This window comes from Lygodium microphyllum, chromosome 1, assembly GCF_053477565.2.
Source record: "Lygodium microphyllum isolate KBCC chromosome 1, Lygodium_microphyllum_v1.1.10, whole genome shotgun sequence".
In the NCBI taxonomy this organism is placed as follows: domain Eukaryota; kingdom Viridiplantae; phylum Streptophyta; class Polypodiopsida; order Schizaeales; family Lygodiaceae; genus Lygodium; species Lygodium microphyllum.
In genome coordinates, this window is record NC_141135.1 from 107,131,968 (window position 1) to 107,156,161 (window position 24,194).

The 24,194-nt window shown below is 39.9% G+C and overlaps 1 protein-coding gene across 2 annotated transcripts; it reads right to left on the reverse strand.

Annotated features, from left to right (window-relative positions):
* Nucleotides 1–565: 565 nt before the first annotated feature.
* LOC148041509 (spermidine synthase 2-like) lies at nt 566–22,919 on the reverse strand. Of its 2 annotated transcripts, XM_087680341.1 has the most exons (9): nt 22,097–22,833; nt 20,213–20,289; nt 19,972–20,094; nt 18,346–18,450; nt 16,594–16,666; nt 16,373–16,444; nt 1,357–1,552; nt 1,118–1,268; nt 566–969 (listed from the first exon to the last, which is right to left on the reverse strand). In XM_087680341.1, exons 1-9 carry the CDS (start codon nt 22,812–22,814, stop codon nt 895–897), a joined length of 1,590 nt encoding a protein of 529 aa, XP_087536467.1. In that variant the 5' UTR covers nt 22,815–22,833; the 3' UTR covers nt 566–894. The 2 variants fall into 2 exon arrangements, with proteins under 2 accessions (XP_087536467.1, XP_087536475.1); XM_087680349.1 differs by lacking the exons at nt 566–969; nt 1,118–1,268; nt 1,357–1,552 and adding an exon at nt 14,175–15,141 and having other exon boundaries at nt 22,097–22,919.
* Between the last annotated feature and the right edge of the window lie 1,275 nt (nt 22,920–24,194).

Consider the following 24,194-nt stretch of genomic DNA (forward strand, 5'->3'; position numbering starts at 1 on the left):
CTTTGTGGATCAAAGGTTCCGAAACACAAAACAGAACCTTAAATCACAATGGTTATGGAGTGCATGTCCGTTGCCCAAAACCCAAGACCACAAACATATGATCAGGAGGTAGTAGTAGTAGTAGTAGTACTACTACTACTACTACTACTACTACTACTACTACTACTACTACTACTACTACTACTACTACTACTACTACTACTACTACTACTACTACTACTACTACTACATGTGAAGCGCCCCTAAGAACACTACTACTACTACTACTACTACTACTACTACTACTACTACTACTACAACAACAACAACAGCATGTGAAGCGCCCCTAAGAACACTACTACTACTACTACTACTACTACTACTACTACTACTACTACAACAACAACATGTGAAGCGCCCCTAAGAACAGATGAACATGGAAGGACTACTACTACTACTACTACTACTACTACTACTACTACTACTACTACTACTACTACTACTACAACAACAACAACAACAACATGTGAAGCGCCCCTAAGAACAGATGAACATGGAAGGAAATTGCTCGTTCACTGAGTGTGCATATGAGAAACTTTACCAACTTCAGAGCTACACTCCTTACAAAAATTGTAAACTCAGAATCTGTTAAATGCTTTGATATGACATGTGGGCCGCCCGAAACCAAGTGTCTCCAATGCAAAAATTCTAGAGTCTTTAAAAGCAGTGTCAAAATTTTCATCAATATGCCACCAAAACCATTGCTCACGCTGTGCTCACGGTTAAAATTTGAGAAAAAGACACAGAGTGGTCTTCCAGGCACTGAAATATTTGCAGAAACAGCTGACCAGCAGAGCAAAAGCAGATCACAAGCCTAATAATGAGCTTAAACTCCAGCTGCCTGAAGGTGCTCAATCAAGCAGCCTTTGGCAGGTATGATTCCAAAGCTCTGCGCACAAACTGGGGCAAGCAAAAGGCTGCAGTGTGCATCTTCACAAAATAACCAAAGATCAGGTTAATCATAGGTAACACCCACAATCGATAGCTCAATAAAGAAGAAACCCAAGTGTGCATGCATCAGAGAAGAAATCCAAGGTAACGCCCACAATCGATAGCTCAATAAAGAACAGGTTCAAACCTCTGAATTGTAGAATTTCAATGGTCTAGACTTGGCTTCTAGTCCATCCCCAGTGGTACCTTCTGCTATCAGCTTCTCGATTGGATTCACAGGTTGACGGAAATTGACCTCTGGACCTTCCGTTGCACATAACATGAATCCAATCACCCCACTTCAAGACAAAACTTAAAACCTCAGTTCAGACAGTCCACCTTCTTAAGCAACTCACAAACGTGGCTAAAAGAATACCCTCCACAAACCTTGGATAGGTTGGAACACTAGTCCAAGCATAATTGACAGACCCCTTGAATGTTTGCCGGCACACCGAGAAGATATCTTGAATGATATGCATGTGCAACCATAAACTCTCGGCTTGTGTGCATACAACACCTCCGGGACGCAGAGCTCTTGCCAGGGACTCGAAAAATGGTTTCTCAAACAGCTGTTGAGCAGGACCTACCAAAAATAATGAGACTTTGAGATGCTGCCAGACCCACAGTAAACATTATACACCAGTAAGCTCACCTCTGCACATCAATAAAAGCATCTTTATTTGTGTAAACATAAAAACCTTGAGACTTCAGAATGCTTCACCATAAATAACAGAAAAGGTACAGTTTTGCTATTTTCTAAATAGTTTACTGACAAGGGAAGTGGGGCACCCTCCTGTCATATGTTTGCCTCATAGACGCTCTGGACATAGATTCAGCTGCCTGAGTGTTAGCTTACTTTGCTCCATCTCAACCAAGATATTTGCACAATTCTTTCTCTCCACACAAATCTTTGGCATGTTATAAAAGAAATTCAGAGCTTATGGATCCGGGAGCTCATAAAACCCTACAGCAAGAATTGATTGGTCTGAAGTCCACATTAAATGCATGATCAGGTTAAAACCACTAGTAAATTCATGTCACAACTGAAGGCCTTGACTTCTAATCTGGAATATTGCAGAAGACCTGGGAAGTGATCAGCCTCGCAGATACTTTGTTATAGCACCATACAAAATAAAACCTCAGCAAATGTAAAGGTTTTGAGAATTTAGTCATTAACAAAGCACAAACAATGTTTCTAAACAAAAAAATTGCCAATTCAGAAGCCATGCCAACTGCGGGTCAGAATTCAAGAGACCTTAGCCTGTCAAGAACACTGCATTAAAGACCTGCAAAGAACTCAAAAAAGTTTTTGGCATATATGCGGAAGCAATCCACTTCTGTCGCAGATAATGTGGCCCTTGCAATGTTTCTCTCCACTGATATCAGTGTTTACTATCATCTTTTATTTGAAACTGATGAAATGGAAAAGTTGAAGATGAAAAAGAAAAAGTCTTATGTGGCAGCTTAACCTAGTCCATTGAGGCCTATGCTCTCTCTCTCTCTCTCTCTCTCTCTCTCTCTCTCTCTCTCAAAATATTGTGATTATAGTCCGTCTAGGTGTGTCTTCAAGCACATGCTTCAAGGAATGCCAATCTTCAGAATATGCAAAAACCCAAGTTCTTGGAAAATGATTCTACTCCTACAGGAAAAAGTACTATTTAAATTCTTGGCAAGCCATTGAATGAACTGCTGTAGTTGCAATGAACCTTAACTAGTAATCCAAAGATACTATTATTCTAAGCGAGACTTTCCAAAATGGCCAGATAACCAAGCAAAACCTGCCAAAACATGGCATATAATTCAGCATTTCCTTGATAAGACTCATGGGAGTCAAACCATTTCTATAATTCAGGTACATAAAGTTGTATATATATTTTGTGTTTGTACTTGTATGGTTTAAAAGAAGCCTGAAGTTTTAACAAGAGGGTCTCGATTTATCAAACCCATATCATATCAACAATGAAGAGTTGCAGTCATCCTCAATGAAGATGTTCCACCTTGGACAATGCACCTTGGAGAACACATCTAGCATCTAGGAGATTCCTTGCAAAGCATGAAATGGAGATGCAATTTCAACAAAGTTGTGCACATACTTTCCTATAATAGGAACATAGACCAACGAGACTGTAAATCTCACGGAACCACCAACTGGCCAAATGTTGCTCCAATTCACAATCCATGGCCTGGCATCTGAAATCCTTGTCAATTCCACGAATTTCAAGTGCTGATTTCAGTATACGATGCCTTCTCTTGTTGGCACAGGTTCCAAGGTGGCTGCTAAACCCTAATTTCTGCATAAATTTAGGATTTGCAACAAGGATCTCTCTGCTGTCCACCAAATTTGGTTGAGATCTGCTCAAAATGATTGAGAAATGTTGAGATCTCTTGAGAAGGGGTTGGAGAAGGTGAGAGAAAGCCAAGATGAGAGAGAAATCTGATTTTCTTCACGAGAAACCCTAAATTCTGCCTGCTGCCTGCTCCAACCTGCATTTAATGCAATCATCTACTACCAAACACCTCCAAAATGCAGTCACCTGACCAACAATGCTGTTGTCAGCCCTTGGAAGGTGACTCATTGCTGTTCCCTGCCTGTAGAGGCCCCTGGATGGTTATCTTTTGCAGCAATTTGATATTCTCGAATCAAAAAATGGACCAGCAGCTCTCTCTCTCTCTCTCTCTCTCTCTCTCTCTCTCTCTCCAAGCTATAAAACTAACCAAATGGCTGAGACCCAGCCCCCAAAAACGTTTTCTCAGCTTGCATGGGCATATTACCAAGTGGCAGCCATTTTGTGCCCATCCATAATTAAATTGGCTAGACCATTTGTACCCTAGAGTGGTCCCCAACCTCTATTGAACCTTAGACTAGCATTAATTAATTAATTAATGCCAGTCCCTAGTATCACCACTGACACTTATTGGTCAAATAACTATCCTAGGGTCAAATTTGACACCAATTGATCCCCAAAGTCTAGCGAGCATAACTTATCACAACTTTTGCCTTTAACATCCATTGCATCCTCGGGGTCCTTGGCCTATTACCATGAAATAACTACCATGTGCATCACATGTGCTAAACAACCTTGCACAATTGATAAATAACTTAATTAAATGTTATCAGCAAGATTAAAGCATCTCAAAATTTCATATCCCCGTGACGCATTGCATGCACACAATGGCACCAAGGTATGCCGAGCAAGACTCACAGTCCTCAAGTGGTGCAATGAAAAACTCCATTGTCCACATACCCTGAATATGCAAGCAAAGCTTCCAAATGAGCAGTCTACATAGCCCTCGCATGCCATACCAACTTCTCGCATGGATCCCATCTCATCCTCTTTGATACCTAAACAAGCCACCAAGTCCATGGAGATAAAGTCGGCGCGTGCCCCATTATTAAAGAAGATTAACGCAAGCTAATCTCTGACTTTGCTCGATGCTCTGCATAACTCAGTAGTATCATCAATAGGCTGATCGCTAACAAGATCAAACACCAAACCAAAAGACATTTTGAGCTCTTTACCCTTGGGATCTCCCTAATTTTTTGATTTTCCAACTTACTGCCTATTAGGACAACCCTTGGCCATATGACCCTCATGTTCACAAACAAAGCATTATTTGCAAGTCTTAATTCCCTGCGTTGTGCAACTTTTTCCCAGCCCTTTTCTTATTGTTTCGTCCTCTTTTTAGTTTAGCTTTCAGATCTGCCCCTTTTCACATGCCTTGAAAACTTCTTATTTAGTTTTCCATCCATGTCTTATAAACCCAAATCTTTCTCACGCAACAATGCATCGATTGTACTAGCTATTTCTACGAGCTGAGACATGCTAGATACTGTGGATTTGACGCAAAAATCCATGGTTCCTTTAGGCAGCCCACATATATACTTTACCACTCCTCGCATCAATCTAACAATCATGTAACAAAACCAACCCCAGCAAAATAAAAACATCATGAGGAAATGAAATATTTCATGGCCTTTCTAGGTTAAATTTTTAGCATGCAACAACTAGTTCTAGCTTGAAGAGAAATTTTGGTGTAAAATTTGGAGATTTTGATAATACTAATGCTTACAACGCACATCAAAACCCCTAAAATGACTTTTGAATCACCACAATGAATGTCTTGATGAGAGAAACATGACATTTCTAAGTAAATTTCTTTTGCCTAAAACAAGACATGGTACCTCGCCTTTTCAAGGCAAAAAAATCTATCCAAAGATGCATAACAAAACAAAAATATTCAAGTCTTATTTGAGCACAACAATCGATATCACACAATGTGAGGAGTCTCCCCCAAAGTGCCAAGACAAAACACTTTGACTAACATTAGAGCACCAAGAAGAAACTCCTTCTCTTGTTGCTATGTGGATCCAAGCCTTTATTTTACCCGCTTGCAAATTTGAGAGGGGTTTCAATGTTTGCATGGTGCAAGTGTGATACCTTGCACTTCCTTAGCATAATAAATACTTGGATGCCAAAGTAATTCTTTAGGAAATTCAGATCCTATGCTTTATAGACTTTACTTTCCACAAAATCAACTTAGTATCATCAATGAGTCTATTAACTAGATGTCAAATTGAGTGTCTTATGGGCATCAAATTGTCTTTTATAATTTAGCAATGCTTGGCTTGGTTTTTCCTAAGCTCAATAAATCTCACTCAGAGTTTTGTTTTGCTTTCGTCCGAATAGTACTATAGTCTATATGGATCAACACCAAAATTCCTCAAAGATCATACATCATCTCAAAAACTTTGAGCAACAAGGTGCAAGTGTAAAGGGATAACATTTCTCACCTTCGCATATTCTTGTACTAGAGGTGACCAATTTAGAAGTTCAGTTTTTGATCAAAACCTACCTTCAGTAAGCCAAAGGGTAGTGAACTTTAACTTGCAACATAGTAACAGGAGACGCCCGTTGCAGGTCCCTCGGGACGTCAGAATGTCGTCCCAAGATGGGACGCCTGTCCAGAACGTGGAGGCAGAACGGGGGACGTCCCCATTCAGGGTGTCACAAGGGGACGGCCGTCCCCCCTATTCTGGTGACGCATTATCTATTGGGGACGGGACTGTCGAGAGACGGACAATCACCATCCCCCACTTTTGGATTGTCTTCCCTCCCCCGTCTTTCACTTTCATGTCTCCCTCGTCGGACTCGCGCAACTCCTCCTCCAACTTCCAACTCCTACCCCCCCTGCAGCCCGCCTTGCAACCCGCCCCACAGCCCTTCTCCTTCTTCTTCTTCTTTTTCATTATCATCATTATCACCTTCTCTTCTTTCTTGCTCCTTGTAACTTGGGCTCCCAACTTCCCTACATCGAGGACCCAGATCCCATAATGAGCAACTGAGCAACTAGCATGGCTTCTTCACGACCAGCTCATCAAGTTGGAGGGATAGGCAGACGCTCCGACACATGATCATGGTGGGATGAGGAAATGATGAACGCCCATCAAGTGGAGGTGGATCACGCCCTTGGTCATGCAAGTTGTGTCCATACCGGCATACGAGTAGTGCAAATAAAGTAAGGGCCCATTTGCATGAGCCAAGATTGAAAGTGTAATTTTGTCCCAATGTCACGCCAGAGAAGAGAAGGGAGCTTCTAGATCGTGTGGCTGGACAAGAGGGTCCGTTTGCATTGAGGCGTGCACAAGTGGCGGTGGATCCAGCTACACTTGCAGCGACAGCAACTAATAGGCCTAGAGCTTCATCTACAGTAGCGAGTGTGGCATCCACACCACATGGAATCGTTGGATTGAGTCTATATTCACCATCAGTGCCTTCGTCCTCAACCATTAGACGCCAAACGTGGAGCAAGCTGCAACAAACATAAAGAGCGATTGGGAGAAAAATGGTGTCACACTTATCACTAATGGGTGGAGTGACACGAGAAAGAGGTCGCAGGGGAAATGTATTTTATATCATCCCATGATGCTTCAAGAACTAGGAAGTCTACAAATCAACTTGCAATAGAGTGGATCTCTAATATTGAGATTGTTGGGCCACATTTGGTGGTTGGTTTTGTGGCTGTTGATGAGCCCACAAATAGGACAACAGGTGTCATTGTTCAGGGAGCATAGCATATCACATTTTCTTATTGCATGGCCCATTGCTTGAATAACCTTTTGAAGGATATTGGTGAGTTATCATGGATCCATCCTCTGATACATGATGGAAATCAAATGGTTACTTTTATTTTAAATCACCAATACCTTCACTATAAGTTTACAAAAAGGTAAAAAAAGATGTTGAAGTATTCAGACACACAGTTTGCCTACAACTTTATGATGTTGGGACGCCTCAAAGAATGCATGGGTGCAGTGAGACAGTTGTTTGTCAGTGATGAGTTTAGTACTTATTCATTGGTAGTCACTCCCATGGGCATTATATGCAGAGAAAATACAGAGAGCAATGAATTTTGGGATAATGTAAAAAATTTTGATGCAATGGTTGTGTCTATTGTACAGTTATTGAGACTCGTTGATGGTATGCATCCATGTATTGGCAAAATGTACGAGGCAATGGATAGGATGATTGAATAGTTAAAAGATTTACTACCTGATGCTGAGCAATATGAGTAGATACATGATTTGTGTATTGAGAGGTGAAATGCCTATAGCTCACCTTTGCATTCAACTATATTTATTTTAGACCCGAAGTTCCAGGGTAAGGATCAAGAAAATGAAGTTGAGATCAATCTCCATTGGAGGCAAATTCTTGAGCACATGGTACTTGATATTGACACTAAGCGCGAAATTAGAGATCAGCTTGCTCTCTATAGGAGAGCAAAAAACTTTTATGGATGTACGAATACTCTACATGGCCGATGCAGGGTTGGGGAACCTTTATGATGGGAGGATTTTGGATCAAAGGGCCAGAGTTGCAAAAGTTGGTTGTTCGTATCTCAAACCAAGCAATGAGCTCCTCTTGCTTGGAGCAATTATGGAGCACCTACAATCATATTACTTCAAAGGATAGGAATCGCCTTGGAGTAGAAAAAGTAAATGATTTGGACTCTGTTAGTGTCAACTTGAGAATGCTTTGCAGAAGTGTTACATCACAAGCCAATCCATTTACCCAATGAGAGATGGAGTAGGAGGAGGAGCATACTTGTTTTATGGAGACTATGTATGGCACCCATGATCATGAGGCTAGCACTTCAAGAGCTGTAGATGCACACTTTGCTGGAGATAATGATGATTCCCTCTAGATTTGGCCTTATTCCTTGCTAGAATTCATTTTGTATCTTGGTCCCAGGTTTATGGCTGGTTATAGCTTGGTATCCAACTGCCAGCTGCCTATATGATGTCATGACCTATTGCCACAGCTTATGGACGCTCATTTTGTTCAGATGATGATAATTTCCCCTAGGTTTGGGCTAATTCAATGCTAAAGTTCATTTGTTTGCCTACGCCCTGGGGCCTACATGATGTCATGAATGATAAAGCAACTTTAGTCTTTCGTCTTTTCCTACTCAATGTTCACTCTTTTTCTCCTTAAACATTTATTTTTAATTCCTATCTTTAAAGTTTGAAGTTTGAACTCTTAAGCTTTCATGTCACATGGACAATGACAAGTCACAATGGAGTTTGAACGCATGCTCTTTTATAATACATTAATTGTTAGAGTTTATCCATACGGTTTGTATTTGTCATTTGCTCATCTCATGTTCGTGATGCGATATGCTAATAAAATTCAATGAAAATTGATGTTTTTAAAGCTCAAACTATGCTTGTTTATATATTTCATTGCAATAGAGTCCAATGTGATGAGCTGAAAACTGTTTCATATGTGAAAATGCATTTTTTAAATATGTCGTCCCCCCCCCTCGGTCCCCGGTCTCTGATTTTGGCCAACCCCCGTCCTCGACCTTGTTCCCGTCCCTTGTTTCTATGACTTGCAAGCATTTAAACTCAAAAACAAGAATTCAACAATAGAAAAATAAATGAAACAATGGAGCTAGAATATTTTTGCACCCAAATACAAAGATTGCCCACAAAGCCTAGTACCCCTTGTAGTATTTCTTTATCACTACTGAATTTCCAATACAAATATTATTGTTAAGAAAGTCCCCATCGTTGGCTTTCCAAACTCAACCCTTAGTATGCTAATCCAATACAAGTACTCATAGATCTATAATGCTCAAGTGCATATCTCCAACCGATCTCACCAACCAAGACCAAGAATGCCAGATTTAAGAGAAGTCACTATGAATCCTCAAAGGCACAAGCAGATCAATTTGCCCATCATTGGATCTTGCCAAATACACTCTGACAAGATATTGCAACAGATCTCTTGGATACCACAAATCACATCGAAAAAGTATAAAATCCTACGAGAAAGCACATAACAACTCCATAGCCACTCAAGGAGCTCCAAAACTGCACTACCCAACCTAGGACAGCATCATTGCTTACATCAAAAAGCCCATAGCCTACCCAATAGATGGCATCACTCATCCTAAAGTAGCATCAGTTGGTTGGAAAATATCATTGCCCACTTGGGAAACATCACCTACTTCGCACATAACATCACCATCATGATAAACGTTATTGCCAATTCGGTAGACAAAATTATCATTGAGATTCGGTCAAATAACGCCTTACTTAATATACCATTAAAATGTATTTATTCAATCATTAATTTATTAATCGTTAAATTTAAGTGTCTCAACCCAAAACTTTGGTTTACACCCAGATTTAATAAATAAAACAAAAACTTTCTTATTAAGATTCATTTAACTTGGAATACTTAAACGTGTACACAGACTTACATATTAATTAATTTGTTATTAATTTACAAGACCTTACAACCAATGAACCTATACATATCCAACATAGCTCATGCAATATATTGGACCCAACAAAAGAGAATTCCAAAGATAAATCATGTCCCCATGATATAACCCCCTTTGGCAAAATGGCAAGCATCCTCGATGTGCATCCTAGTGTGATACAGCCATACATTAGCAATACATGCAATTCGTGCCCATGTATTTCAAAGAGAAAATTTAATTTTCTTACACAAATGAATTCCAATATGGTACTCATAGTTGCAATAAGCATCCATACAAGTTGTTACAAAGGAAGTGTCATGACTACTCATGATAGCATTCCCAAAGCAAATATTCCTCAGCTAAGGATATAGCATCACCAAACAACTTCTAGACATTGGTGCCAATCTTTTTATGAGGGAGTAGTAAGTATTACCCTCCCTTCCCCTTGAGCACCTAGCAATGTTTCAATTTTACACTCTATTGAACCTTTCTCACAAGTCAGCCCTAACCAAGGTTCACTCTAGTTGCAATATCTCTAGATAAATCTCCAGCAACTAAGGTCATTATGCTAAGTCGCCCTCCTCTATCCACTTTGCATCCATCAGCAAATAGTCATGAAACTTCACCAAATAGCAACACAAAATTTATAACTTATCTATTCTTATGTGCCATCAAAAGCCAAGATATCATTAAGTTTCTCAACCCTTAGTCGAATCTCATCACACATATCCTCTAACATATCTTCATGAAAAGGTTGCATCACAAGGATGTAAAATTTTGATGATTTGCTTAGCATTTGATCAAGTATTAATCAAATGTGCAAATGTGATATACCACTCAATTATTTCACAATGCCAAGCCAAGGACCCTAAGAAGTCAGTGGGTGCCAAAGGCAAAACTTATAAGTTATGTTAGTCAAGGACTAGGTGGTGCCTGGTGACAAATTTTGGCCTAGAATATTTTATTAGCCATTAATGGTAGTGGTGGCGTTAAGAACTAGACATTAATTAATCAATGTCAATTTAAGGGCTAAGAAACTTGGCAAAACTTCCATGCAAGTAAGGAAAAGGATATTAGAGTCTCATTTCAACATGATGGAGATTGAAAGAGGAAGAGAGAGACAGAGTTGCTGTTTTAATTTCCCAACCATTGGAGATTCTCAAAGAGCTGCCGCCAACTCATCAAGAGACCATTGGAGGTAGGTAACAACGTCTATCACCTATCTACATGTAGGTAACAGCAATTTTGGGACCCACAAGTGTAAGTGACTACATGTGGAGCTCTTGTTGATGGTGGGCTACAATCAATCAAACATTCACAACAGGGCATTATTAAATTTCAATCAATTTTCACAATGAGACTAAAATTTCTCTCCCCGCAACTTCCTCTCCATTCTCTCAATCAAATCACAACTTCCCAATTGAAGGGCAATCCCCAAGCAAGAAGCAAATTGGTTTGAAGGCTTGTTGGTTGCAATCAATGGTAAAATGTATTGATGATTGAAGGAGACTGGGCTAGATCTCAATGTACTTCAACCTTAAGTAATAGCAATACGAGTAAATAAATCCCACGAGGGAAGCTAGCTTTAGGGCCAACCGGATGTCCAATGTTAAAGATTAAATGATAACATTTGCATTTTCAATTTATGTGAATTTTATGCTTGTTGTAATTAGTGCTTAATTAAGTTACTTACCACCTTATCTATGAAAGAAGACTAGTTTCAGCTTAAAGAAGACTCACATGAAATACTTTATAAAGCTTTAGTGATCCGACGACTTCAACATGTTAGCTATTTTTGCATACCTCACCTTTGCAAAAGGTGTTGATGATAATCAATCAATTAGTAATGTATCTAGGTTGGATAAAGAAATAGCTAGTTTGGTTAAAAGCAAGATCACCACGAAACATTTTACCCTTGAAACGGTGTGTTTCACGCTGAAGCGTTTCACCTTTGGGCAAGTCCCAAGTGAAATGCCAAGTGAAACTATAGAATACTACATATGACATGGTTTTCTTTATGAACAATGAGTTATAACTTACACATTATACCATGCGAATCTTTTTACATCAACAAATGATGTGCATTCTACATGTAAAGTGTCCAAAAAACCCCCAAAAAATAAGAAAAATGATTTTTTCCAATTTAAAAATCATGTTTTAGTTAGCAGTTTGACCTAGGATGTTTCGCAATTTAGTAAAATGTTTCAACCATTTCAAGTATTTCACGTTTCAATGCCAGCGAAACATGTTTCATAATTACCGTGGTTGAAAGAGTTTGAAGATTATTTTCCTCAACCTTCCCCTAGAGAATAGACCAAAGAACTATGCTAATGATTTTTTTTTATTCTTAGCTATAGTCCACCAAATGAGCCACCATGGAGAGAGACTGCACGTCAACAAGAGGGGATTATGATTCAAGTGCACAAGTTGTTAGACAAAAACTCATTTTGCCCAGACCATCACTATATTCCTCTCCTATATTGTTTGAGCAAAAGTGTAACTAACCTCCCTCGGATAGGGTGATATATAACCTCATTAAACACTATGTACAGCAATTAACAAATTCACAAACCCAGAATACACACTTTACCATATAATTTTGGACATCGAATACTCTATTAGCTTCAAAACTGACATCCCTTTCGATATTTATTTAACTTAATTGAAGAAAAAGTTGATGTACAATGGAAATTCTTCCAATCCCTTTCAGTTTTTTTGTCCAAAATGACCAACAAGTCTTCGATCTGATTTATCCCTTGATTCAAGCAATCAATTGGCATTCACCTACTTTGATGGAGATTATAAACCCCACTTGAATAGACTGAAAATAGCTTCAACCCTGTTGAAAGCCAAGTCTTGAGACTTCCAATTTCTAGCACACTTCTCAAGATTGCTGCTAAACCCTAATTTTTGCTACAAATTAGGGTTTATAGCTAAAAAATCTGAAATTTCTCGGCCTTTGATAATCTCAATGCTGTAATCTTTGGAGCAAGACTGTAGAAAGGTTGGGAGATGAGAGAGAATATTGAGGAGAGTGAAAATTCAAACTTTTCCCTCAATGAATGGAAAAAAATCTGTCATTAACTGCTACTACTATCCTATCTCAATAGCTTGTAGATGCAAAGAACTGGAGAAAATCAATCATTTACTGTTGTTATCCTCTCTCAACAGCCTATAGATCCTATCACCTGCTATTGATTGGTCTTCTCCTGCCCCTAACTCCCTCAGAAGATCCTCCAGTGGCTGCAAATCAAACCAGCAACATCTCCTCCCCCTCTCTTGTAGACTGACTATACTAACATATCTCTCTCTAGCTTCTAAAGACGTTTTTTAGTCTTGCATGGCCATTTTTATCAAGTGACAACCTTTCCAAATGAACTTTCCAACATTAACCATAAGTAAATATTAATTTTCAAGCTTTAACTAAAAATTAATTTAATAATTATTTTGATGCCTTGAAAAATAATCTGACTATCTAATAATTAAATTGGCTAGGCCACTTCCATTTCCAAGAGTCTCTGCTCCATCTTTGACCATCAAATTGGGGTTAGGTACCATTAAATGCCACTTTTCTACTGTCACCTCTTGACACTTACGGCCAAATGAATGACCTAGGCCGACAACTGACACTAACCACCAACTATCTATGTGGTAACTTATAGCAACTTTTGCCTTTAGCATACCATGATTTTTTCCAGTCTCGAGCTCGTAAATTTACTTTAACCTCAGTTTCACCTCACATGTGCAACATTTCCTTAACCATATGATTAAAAAATAATCCACATTTTAAGTGAGGTTTCAAAAATACATATCCTCATGACAAAAAGAATAATAGTTCATTGTGTAAAATCACAATTAAGAGTCATTTTTCAATTATTAGTAACGATAACATGGACAAATTTCAAGCTTCTTTTATATTCAAACATTGACTTAAAAAGTGGGTACCATCAAATGCACAATAAAACTACGGATTAACATAAAACAACCTTCAAACTTCCCTTTGCTTATATGAGTTTTTGATTATTCTATTTGGGCTTACAAATCCTCCAACCCTATTCAATTAAATGATGGACAAGATCTTTATGAATACATACTTTGATGACATGATTATACATTCAAAGAATAAAGAAACGTATCGCAAGCATTTAGGCATCGTCTTTAATGAACTCAAGAAGAGTAAGTTGGCCATAAACAATAAGAAATTCACTTTTTGCAATATATCATATCTGTTCATGGTATTCACACTACACGCAATTAACCTCCATTTTAAAAAATGCATGTCATTCATGGTATTTTGTGTTTACGCTCTTACTACAAATGAATTCTATATCATTTTAATGAAATTATTTCATCACTGCGTGCATTACTAAAAGAGAATAGATCACACGGAAATTTTCAATAATTGAAAAGTTGAAAGAAAAGTTAACTTCTCATCCAATGCTAGTGTTTACAAATCTAAGAAAATCTTTGTGGTTCAATGTTATTCATAGCAACAACATAAGGGCAATCGTTATGTAAGAGAGACATGCAATACCCTATGAAAGTCGAGTTTTACATGGTGCATAGAGAAATTTGCAAGTTTACTCAAATAAATACTAGCTGCATTCATGCTTTATAAACCGGAAAACATTATCTTTTAGGGACTGCTTTCACTATGTAGACTGATCATCAAACAATGAGATACTTTCTTACACAAACTAAGCTATCTAAGAAGCAAATGAGATGGGCAAATTTGCTAACCATGTTTTCTTTTTAAGTGATAGGAGGGGAAAATAAATCTAACTAGCATGAGGAACGATCCTTTTAACTACCACATGCCGACCAACTAAGCAATTGGAATGATGCATAATCGATAGCCTTTTTCTCCCTAGGTGCCTAGTATTGAAACTTAATTGCAACCTTCTTCCTCTCTTCTAGATCATCATTGTTACTCAACATTCCTCATCTTACTTAGGGGTTTCTCACAACCTCAAGTGTAAAACAATTTTTTTGAGATAACAACTCATGACTTAAAACATAGATGGTTAATGACTCAAGACTACTAGAGGCTTGGCAATGGTCTATTTTCGATAGGAAAGTAGTATATTCCATTGATACAATGTTTGTAGAGTGCAAGAGAGGCTGAAGTACAAAGTACTTATGTTGTTGGAAAGCTTTTTTACTTAGTGACATTATTAATATGGTATGAGTAGGAGGATCATTTCCACCTTAACTAAATCATTCTTAAATGTGCAACATAGTATGAGTCGGAGGATCATTTGCACCTTAACTATATCATGCTGAATTCCGCAACACGTTAACTACATCATGGAAACTTGGCTAGGCAAGACAGTAGCACCAAGATGTGGCCATGGCTCAAATTGAAGTTGCAAGCAATAGGCCCCAAAGTGTGCATCCAAGCATCTAGCCATATCAAGAAAATACACTACATTTAGATAACAATTACCTGACCTAGAATGCATAAAGCTGGCAAAATCTACTAGTGTCTGCCGGAGATGATGTTGACGAAGGGTTAGGGTTAGTGTGGCATAGTAAAACATACAAGGAGAGAGAAAGAGAGAGATTACAAACTATAAAAATAACATAAAGGTACCATGGATGGCATGTTGCTAAGCAAAGACATCCTTAATTGCAGCAAGGGTAGTTGTAGGTAGCTGTAAATAATTTCTTCAGCAAAGTCACATGTCTCCACCCTATTCCTCATGCCTACTCTATGGAATGGCAATTCATGGCTGTCTCCATTATAGGTTCCTATCCCCAATACCCATCTCATGTGACTATGGTTTTCAAAAATCATTGGGGTGCAATTACCATGGCCAAATCATGGCCCTACATGCCAATGCTAACAAAGCCTAGAAGCTATGGAGTTAAGAGTGAGCAAGGTTGAAGATCAATGAAAACGCACTTACAGGCTAGGATTTGTAATTGACTGCTTACATCTTCTACACACACATGCACGCCTAATTGCCATATCATACTGCGTACCAATGCTACATCCACCCTAGAAATTCACCATGGTCAAGTCTACTCGTAACATTTACTTAGATTATCCACAATTATTATAATAAACATAACAATGCAAATAATTCTTTGAACATTAAATAAAGCAAGATTTATGCATGATCATATCATTTCTATCAGTTGAGGTGTTTTACATATTCCATATAGTCATAATCTTATGGGTGGCTAGTTTTTTTTTCTTGCAGCAACTTCTTTAATCAGTATAAGCTTGTACAAATAAAACTAAACTAAATCAAAAACCAACGAGCCACATAAACTTTACATCCCATGCAATTGTCTCATGATAGGTCCTTCACTAGCACAAGCATCACTTTCAAAAAACATAATGTAAGTCTGTGACCTATGTATGCACTTAAACAATGGTGAGAAATAGTGTCTTTGTAAATTCATCAAGGAAGATGTGCAAACTTTGCATGGGTTGACATTGATATTCTTTTCACAAGAACAGGACAATTCAAGTAAGCAGAGCCTAACTGCTGATCTAAGTGCTGAGGTTGTGATACTGAGCTTTTAAAAACAAAGCAAGCATCTAATGGCAAGTGAAATGTGTAAGGAATGAAGGATTAGCCCACAATGACAATGAGAAATGTAAGCAGGTATCAACATCTCTCACCAATGGGGTCCGATGAGTCAACTATAACTGCATCATAAAATCCCTCCGGCACATCCTTCAAAAAAGCAGCACCTGTTGAAAGCATTAACCAATCAATTTCAAAACTAGAATGTGGAAGCACTATAAACATAAATGGTAACACTTACACAATCACAACTTTCATTATCAACAGATATTTATAATCTGACAACTCTGTGTGTATGGTGGGACAAGATACTAACCATCACCCACAAAAAGTTTCACCCTTGGGTCATTATATCCAACTGCTATGTCAGGGAAGAACTCTTTAGCCACCTATCATTATAAACAACCTCAAATGTAAATATAACATGAATAATTTGATAGATTACATACAACTTTCGAGCCAATAATCAAAATAAGAAGAAAGATAACTTTCAGCAGTAGCTATACTTGTCAGTCATTCCTTGGACAAGAGACCACAATTCATTTGACAGATTTGCATGCATTACAGGCATCATAAGCAAGGTGATTCATAGAAGAGATATAAATTCAATAAATTAAGAAATCGAACAGTTTCAAACTTGACACATAGTTGTGTGCATTACATTGGAATATGCTTAATTTAATCAGCTATGTGGCACAAAGGAACCACATAAAGTTGGGCAACTTTAGCAGAAGATTTTTATCCAGAATCATACCTTACTTAGCTATCTACAATACAATATGAAGGTACTATTGTCTTGTTGCTAACAAACCGATTAATGCCAATGGGATAGTATACACACCAGATTTAAATTGGTTATAATCAAGCCCGGTAGCAAAAGGTTCTGCAAGCCTCATCTTGCATAAGATTGAATAGGTCTCCCTATAGGCCATCAATCAATGTGTAGCTTTAGGGACCACTCGGATTTCTTGAGGCCTCTGAAGGTGACAGTTCAACTGATTGTCGCCAATCTACACTAAAGGTCTTTGAGAAGGCCTAGCTCGTAGTGAGATGGTCCTTAGATAATCCAGCAGGTTCTGAACATCCTATGCAAGAGAGTTAAGAGAGTTAGAGGCTCTTGTACAAGCTTTTACTTTATTCATGAGAGACCAATCAATACACTTTCTTTCCATTGGTCTACAGGTCATACCAAGATAGCAGACAAATTTGAGATACCAAACTCATGTGGCAAACTTCAAAATTCCAATCTGTTTCAAGTCCCAAGCCTCTTTCAGCAGTATGGAGCTGAGAGTTCTCTCACTAAACTAAATTTCACCACCAGAAAATGTAATTGAGAACTCATGCTTGATCAAGTGCTCCTAGCTATCAAGATCAAATTCTTTCCATGCAAAGTTCAACATAATTGAGCACTTGCATCACCACTTTCTCTTTGCAATGGCATCTTGTGTATCTAGCATTGCACAGATCAAGTTGGCTATCTGCAGCCAGAACCAAGTCATGTATATTGCATACAGTCCCATCCAAGCCGGTGTCCAAAACTGCTGGGCATACATTTGTACAGGGCAGGGTTTTAGACTCCGCCTTTAATATTCATTCAATCTTCCACATCTTGAGTTTCTGAGTGGACTGTCATCCTAGAGATTGGATTAAATGGTGCATGTAGGGCCTGCTTGAAGAATACTATTTTTGAGTGCTCTCAACTTTGCATACATTGCTATGTATAACACAGATCTTTGTTGTCTTCACAAATTTCCCGGAATGCAAACAAGAGGATAATTTTACAAGACAAGAGGCCAACTCTATTCACCTTCCAAATGTAATGACAAGTACGCAGAACCATAATTTCCTTGTAGTTTGTCCTAGTTTCAATTACAAAGAAATCCTTCGTCCCATGTATACCTAATCCATGAATAAACGCACTAAGGTTTGCAGTATACATGCACAAATGCCACCAATCACATAAACAAGCTCTCAGAAACCAACAAATAATTTAAAGCATTGAGTATACCACAAAGGTAATAAGTTAAATTCTTTATTTCTGTGCATAAGAGTAGAATTCATAACATACATCGACCACCATCTTGTCAATTTCGCATATGTCGATCTGTTCTATTGATCTATGTCGAGAAACCTCTCGCAATACACCTCCATCACCACCACCCACAACTAGAACCTGTAATAAATTGGCAAAATAAAAACACCATGATGTCAAGGCACTTAAAAATCAGAAAAATTATGAGCCTATATGATGTTCACATTAAAAACTTCGTCAGTTGTTTGCCACCTAAAAACTATCATCACCACTTGAAAGATTGAAAGATTTACAGGCCATGCAGCAAGGGTCACATCACCACTTGAAAATTAGAATCAAAGAAGCCCATACATAAGACTATGGAAAGGTTTAGAGGCCATGCAACCTACCTATCACCACTTGAAAAGTTCACAGGCCATGCCACAGGGTTCACATCACCACTTGAAAGTTAGAATCAAGAAGCCTGTTTTTAAGACTATCCGTCTAACTGAACATTTTCTGTTGAATGTATGCATCTCAGTTAAGAAACCGGCTATGCAAAAGTCTTTGCATCAGCAGTTGCAAAGATTCATCTATCTACATGATTTTATGACCACATTTTCTGCTTCACAACTTCCCTGACTGTCCAGATCTTGACTGTCATCAACTGTCCTCTTATATACATACACTAAGTCAAGTCTATTCATGCCAGCAATCATACGTGTCTTCCAACTGCTAACCCTCTTTATGATTGTTCCTCACAATGTGTTCTCAGTCCTTCCTTTTGCTCTGCATTGTGTGATCACACCTTATCCCATATTTCTTACAGCTTGCACACCTCACAACTACAGAAAGACTCGGAAGCTGGCTTTCGGCCACTTTCTACAACATATGAGTTAACATCTGGCTCGCAACAGAATGTGGAATACACTATCCAAAGAGAACCCACGTCCACAAAAATGGGTGTAAAATACATCAAGAGGTTCCTCAAACAAAGGACTATGAGTGGTGTGAACCCCAAGGTCCAAAACCCACAAAAATGGATGAGGAACTTCTGAACCCTTTTCATTACTACAAATGCGTAACCTTCAGGCGTATTTCAAGAATCCACAAAATCAGATAATATATGATTCCCATCACAACAGCTTGATGATCCAAGTTTCGGGATAAGATGAATTCACTTCATCCTTTCCAAGAACCTGAAGGAAGAGCTGGTCCAAATTTCAAAAACCTCCTCAATGTATGATAAGAAGGATTTATGCATAATTCAATCAAAAATATTTCTCAAACACTGTGATGACCATTTTCCTGTGTATGTCTCTCAGCTGACCAACAGAAAGAAGCATGACCATGAAGTGATGTTTCTAAACATTTCACAAAGAAAGTCATGAATTTGCTGATTAGCCTGCAAGTGTTATTCTGTGGAAGAAATACTGAGTGCAGCCTTGGTAAAGAAAATTCGAATATTTAAACAGCTTTAAAAGCATTATTACATTTTCAGATCAATACGCTACACCAAGAGAGAAAACAATAAAGTTTGTTTAACATCTGAGCCACTATAGAAAGAGAAGAAACAATACAGTTTAACACCTAAGCCACTATAGAACCTATGCAGTTAAAACACACCAGTGGAAAGATCTGAACAGTACATTTAGTCATAATATACTTCGTAAAGCCACGTACCCTTTTAGGATTGGGGATCGAACAAAGTGGAAGATGAGTTATCATTTCTTGATAGGCGCACTCATCACGCTCTGTGAGTTGAATTACGCCATCCAAAACCAGCACTTTCCCATATGTTGCAGACTGTTATCGCAAAGGCCAAAGAAATTTGCATCAAGAGCATGCACATAGTTAACAAGGGTGAGTATATAAGAGTAAAAATTGCAACAGTTGAAATTGTTACAACCCAGGGAAAACTGACCTGAAATACTAAAACGTCTTGGAAATCTGATTTTCCTTCAAACAAAATCTTCTCAACTTTTAGAGAATGTGCCTCCCCTAAACCATAAACCAGAGAAAGCAAACACATCACAATACGAATTCAAGGCGAAGTAGTCAAGCTCATTCTAAATGTTCTTTCAAGCAAGTGTCAAGTAGGAAGCCCAGCTGAGCTACTTCACGTATTTCATCATGATATGGCAGCCTGAGCACCATATCTGGTTATTAACTAATCTTTGGATGTCCTGCCAGTTAAGGGCACCATTTCAGATTTAACAAGGAAACAAGATTATGAGAAAAGCCATGTGCTCAAGGTAAGCAGAGTAAAACAGTGGCCTGAAAACCCAAGAGAATGGCATCCTGGCACGAAGCAACTTCTTCCTTCATATACTGAACCGTATTTCAGCAACATGGAAGGCGTTCTACTGCATGCACGCAAACCTAAAGCAACCACAAAGGAACTTCCTAAACTAGAATCAATGCAGACCATTGTCAAAAGCACAGCACAGCAGGAATAGGAAAATGAAGAAACTATGTCAAGACATCATCGAGAACATAAGCTTAGTTCATGCTATGTGAAAATTGGAGAGTTGGAGCTTGATAGCACAGAACAGAGGTATAGTCGTTCAGTAACTAATGTTCACTAAGTACAGCAAACCAGTGGAAATTTAGGTTGTTGTTTTTTTTTTAACATCATTAAGAGCAATCGAAAACATGAGCTCGTTTCAGTTCAGGGCTTGACAGCACGAAATAGAAGTAATAGCTTCGATAAACAACGTTCACTGAGCAGTCTTCAGGAAAAGCAACGTGAGTAATTGCAAACACAGAGAGGAACTGGGCAGCTTTGCCTCACAAGCTTTAGAAGAAAGGCTTTCCACAGCCAAAAAGAGATGCCACATGCTCAGCCATTCTGTGAATGAAAATCAATGAGGAAACATAAACCCATAAGGAGTTGGCATATGCCTCAACTAAGGACGCTTAGCTACCCTCTACTCTGCAGTTTGTTTTTGCGCAGTCATTGTACGTGCTCTTTCACTTCACCGCAGCCATTGAAGCGAGCCAGGTTTGAAGTGGACGGGAACTTGCGAAGTGGCTGAACTAAAACCTTAGCCTAGAGCTGCGGACCGTGCTAACAGTATATGCTGCTGACGAAGGGAGGCGACCCAGAACATGCGAGTGGCAGAGAAACTGTGGATGAAGATGGAGGGCAAAACACGAAGGTGGGTACATGTTTTCAACTCTCAGCTGCAGGAGGAATACGGTGGACGCATGAAGAAGCGAAAAGATGCGGCTGAAGAGGGGCAGTGAATGAAGGCGGAGGGAAACAGGCAGAGGTGGGTTGAGTCGGCGGGATTGAGAGAGGGTGAATGTTTGCGTGTGTCATGTGGCATGGATGCAGGGAAGAAGGCGATGGAAGGGGAGGGCGACGGAAGGAGAGGGCGAGGTGGGGGGTAGCCATCCTCAACTATACAAATAGTAATACCCCGGTAGGAGTCACTGTAGATGCTATCTGGTGGGAGCAATGGAAGGGGGCTAGATTTTTTTTTAAGCTGGGCAGCAGTCACTGCGCATGCTGTCTCAAGGGAGCAATTGAAGCGCTAGTCTTTTGAAAGCCGTGGAGGGTAGGGGGAAGGGGAAGGGGAAGGGGAAGGGGAGGGGGAGGGGCAGGGCCAGATATAGGGTTGGGGGAGCAGTAGGGTTTGATATGTGAACATAGAGGAGGATGTGAGTTAGCAGGTGGGCGAGCTGGAGAAGTGAGCAAAGCGCGTATTTTTTCTTCACGCGGAGGAGGAGGAGGAGGAGAAGAAGTAGAAGAAGAAGAGGCGGAAGAAGAACAGGGGAGGGGAGGGGGGGTACGGGGGCTTACCGGGCCACATTGGGCTGATCTCGGAGAACCATCCGGGGATGAGGGTGGAGATGTTAGCGCGCCCAGAGCCGGGCTTGAGGTCGTCCATGAGGGCCGAGCAATCTGAGCCGCGAGGGCAACAGAACTCCGGGGGCATTTTGTAGGGGGCATCGTCGGTGACAGCACAACTGGCAGGGTGAGAAGTAGTGGCAGTGGCAGTGGCTGCCGTGGCGGCGGCGGCGGCGGCGCCCGCATCAAAAGAGGAGGAGGGGGGAGGGGAGGGTGCCAAGGGGGGCCCGGCCCTCTCCTGCTTTTGGCCCGACGCGCGGGGCCTTTTGATGGTGGGCACGTCATCAGCAGAAGCAGCGGCAGCAGCGGCAGGATGCCTCTTGTCGTCGTCCTCCTGACGTGCGGCCATGGTGGGCTCTTCTTGTTCTCGTTGTCGTTGTTGTTGCGGCAATGATGAGGCCATTCGAGTCGAGGCAGGGGAGGGGTATAATGATGTGAGGATGACGTGGCCGCAAAAGCAGTGGCGCAGAGCAGCTGCTGGGGAGAATAGGAGGGAAGCAGAGAAGATGATGATGGTGATGATGATGATGATGTTGTCGTCGATGATAGTGATGATGATGATGATGAGGCAGAAGAGACCAAAAAAGGGACGCGCCTCGAGCGCGCTTTTGAGGGGTGTGGCAGCGAGGCTGCCGGTAAAGCGAGATTCCGGACCCTTAGCATGCTGCATCCACCAGTGCCGCCCTTGTCCCCTCCTCTCGATCAGCCCTAAGGCTAGTAGTAGACCTCGACCTCCTCTGCCTCCCCAAGCACCCAACATCCCTTGAGCTTGCCTCCACCGTATATAGCTAATGCTTTGCAAGGTTCACACCCCTCTCACATTTGGTGTCACGGATCTACCCAGCTCAAATATGCTTTTGGTTCTCATCAACCAGCCATCGATGTAGTCAATGACTACTAAGCAACTCCACTGAGAGATCACAAGAGCTACTTCCAAGAGGCTCGATGAAATATAGAACATATTATCAATTGTTTAAACTTTTCGAGTGTGTAGAAAAACAAGAAAATGATCCAATCCTATATCAAGTGAGAGTGAGAGAAAGAGCAGACACAATGGCCGAATCAATCATCCCCCCCCCCCCCAAAAAAAAAGTCGAGGCTTAGATCCATCTCAACATTGAAGACCACCTATGACCACATGTGGAAATGCCCTCATTAGACAAGGAAAAATCCCACTCACTCATGATGGTAAGAGTATGATGTCAAATGTGACAATCACCTCAACTAGGCCCCATGTGCTCCCCAACGAGGATGTAGAGTGGTTATTTTGCAAAAACAAAGTCATGAAGGATAGTGCCACGTTCAGGACTACTTAGATTTTTCTTTACTCTCACAAGCACAAAAACCTCATGTGGCATTTTCTTCCAATTTTAAGGCTCATTTTACTCCAAAGGACCTTAGCCACATCATCCTCTCTCACCCCTCTTTGAGTCCAAGTGGTTCTTGGGCATTTGTGGACAATTGAGAGCAAACCTATGCCAATCCTCTTTGAGAAGTTTGTCCAATTTTTTGAGTGACCTGCAAATAAATTGATACTTCAATCCCAACACATCATCGTACATTTTTGCCTTAAAAACCTACTAGATTCCTTTTCAATGACACATGTCAAAGATAGAATTCCCTTCTACTATTCCAAACATCCAATGGGAGAGCTTTCTCCAAGCAATCTCTTTTCCCATGATAAAATATAGGGATGGAGGGGGAAAATAAGTGGATGAACAATTCAAGAGTTGTAAAGTTTTTGGGGCAATTGATAAGAGATAGTTTTCACCCTAGGCTAGCATGTACCACGAGCCCCATTAATGATTCCTATACGCTTAACCCTTTCTTGAGTTTGAATACTTTTATGAAGATTTAGGTGCAATATGCATAGTAGTTTGGGCAAGACCAATCTTTTTTGACAAACATTGAAGTTATATTAAGATAAATAAATATTTACATAAGGGATTTAGGACTAGCCCAAGCTAACAAAAACAAAGAAGTCATATTTGCAATATAGACATAATACAAAGCATATAGCTCATTGGCTATCATAGTGTTGGCTCATCAA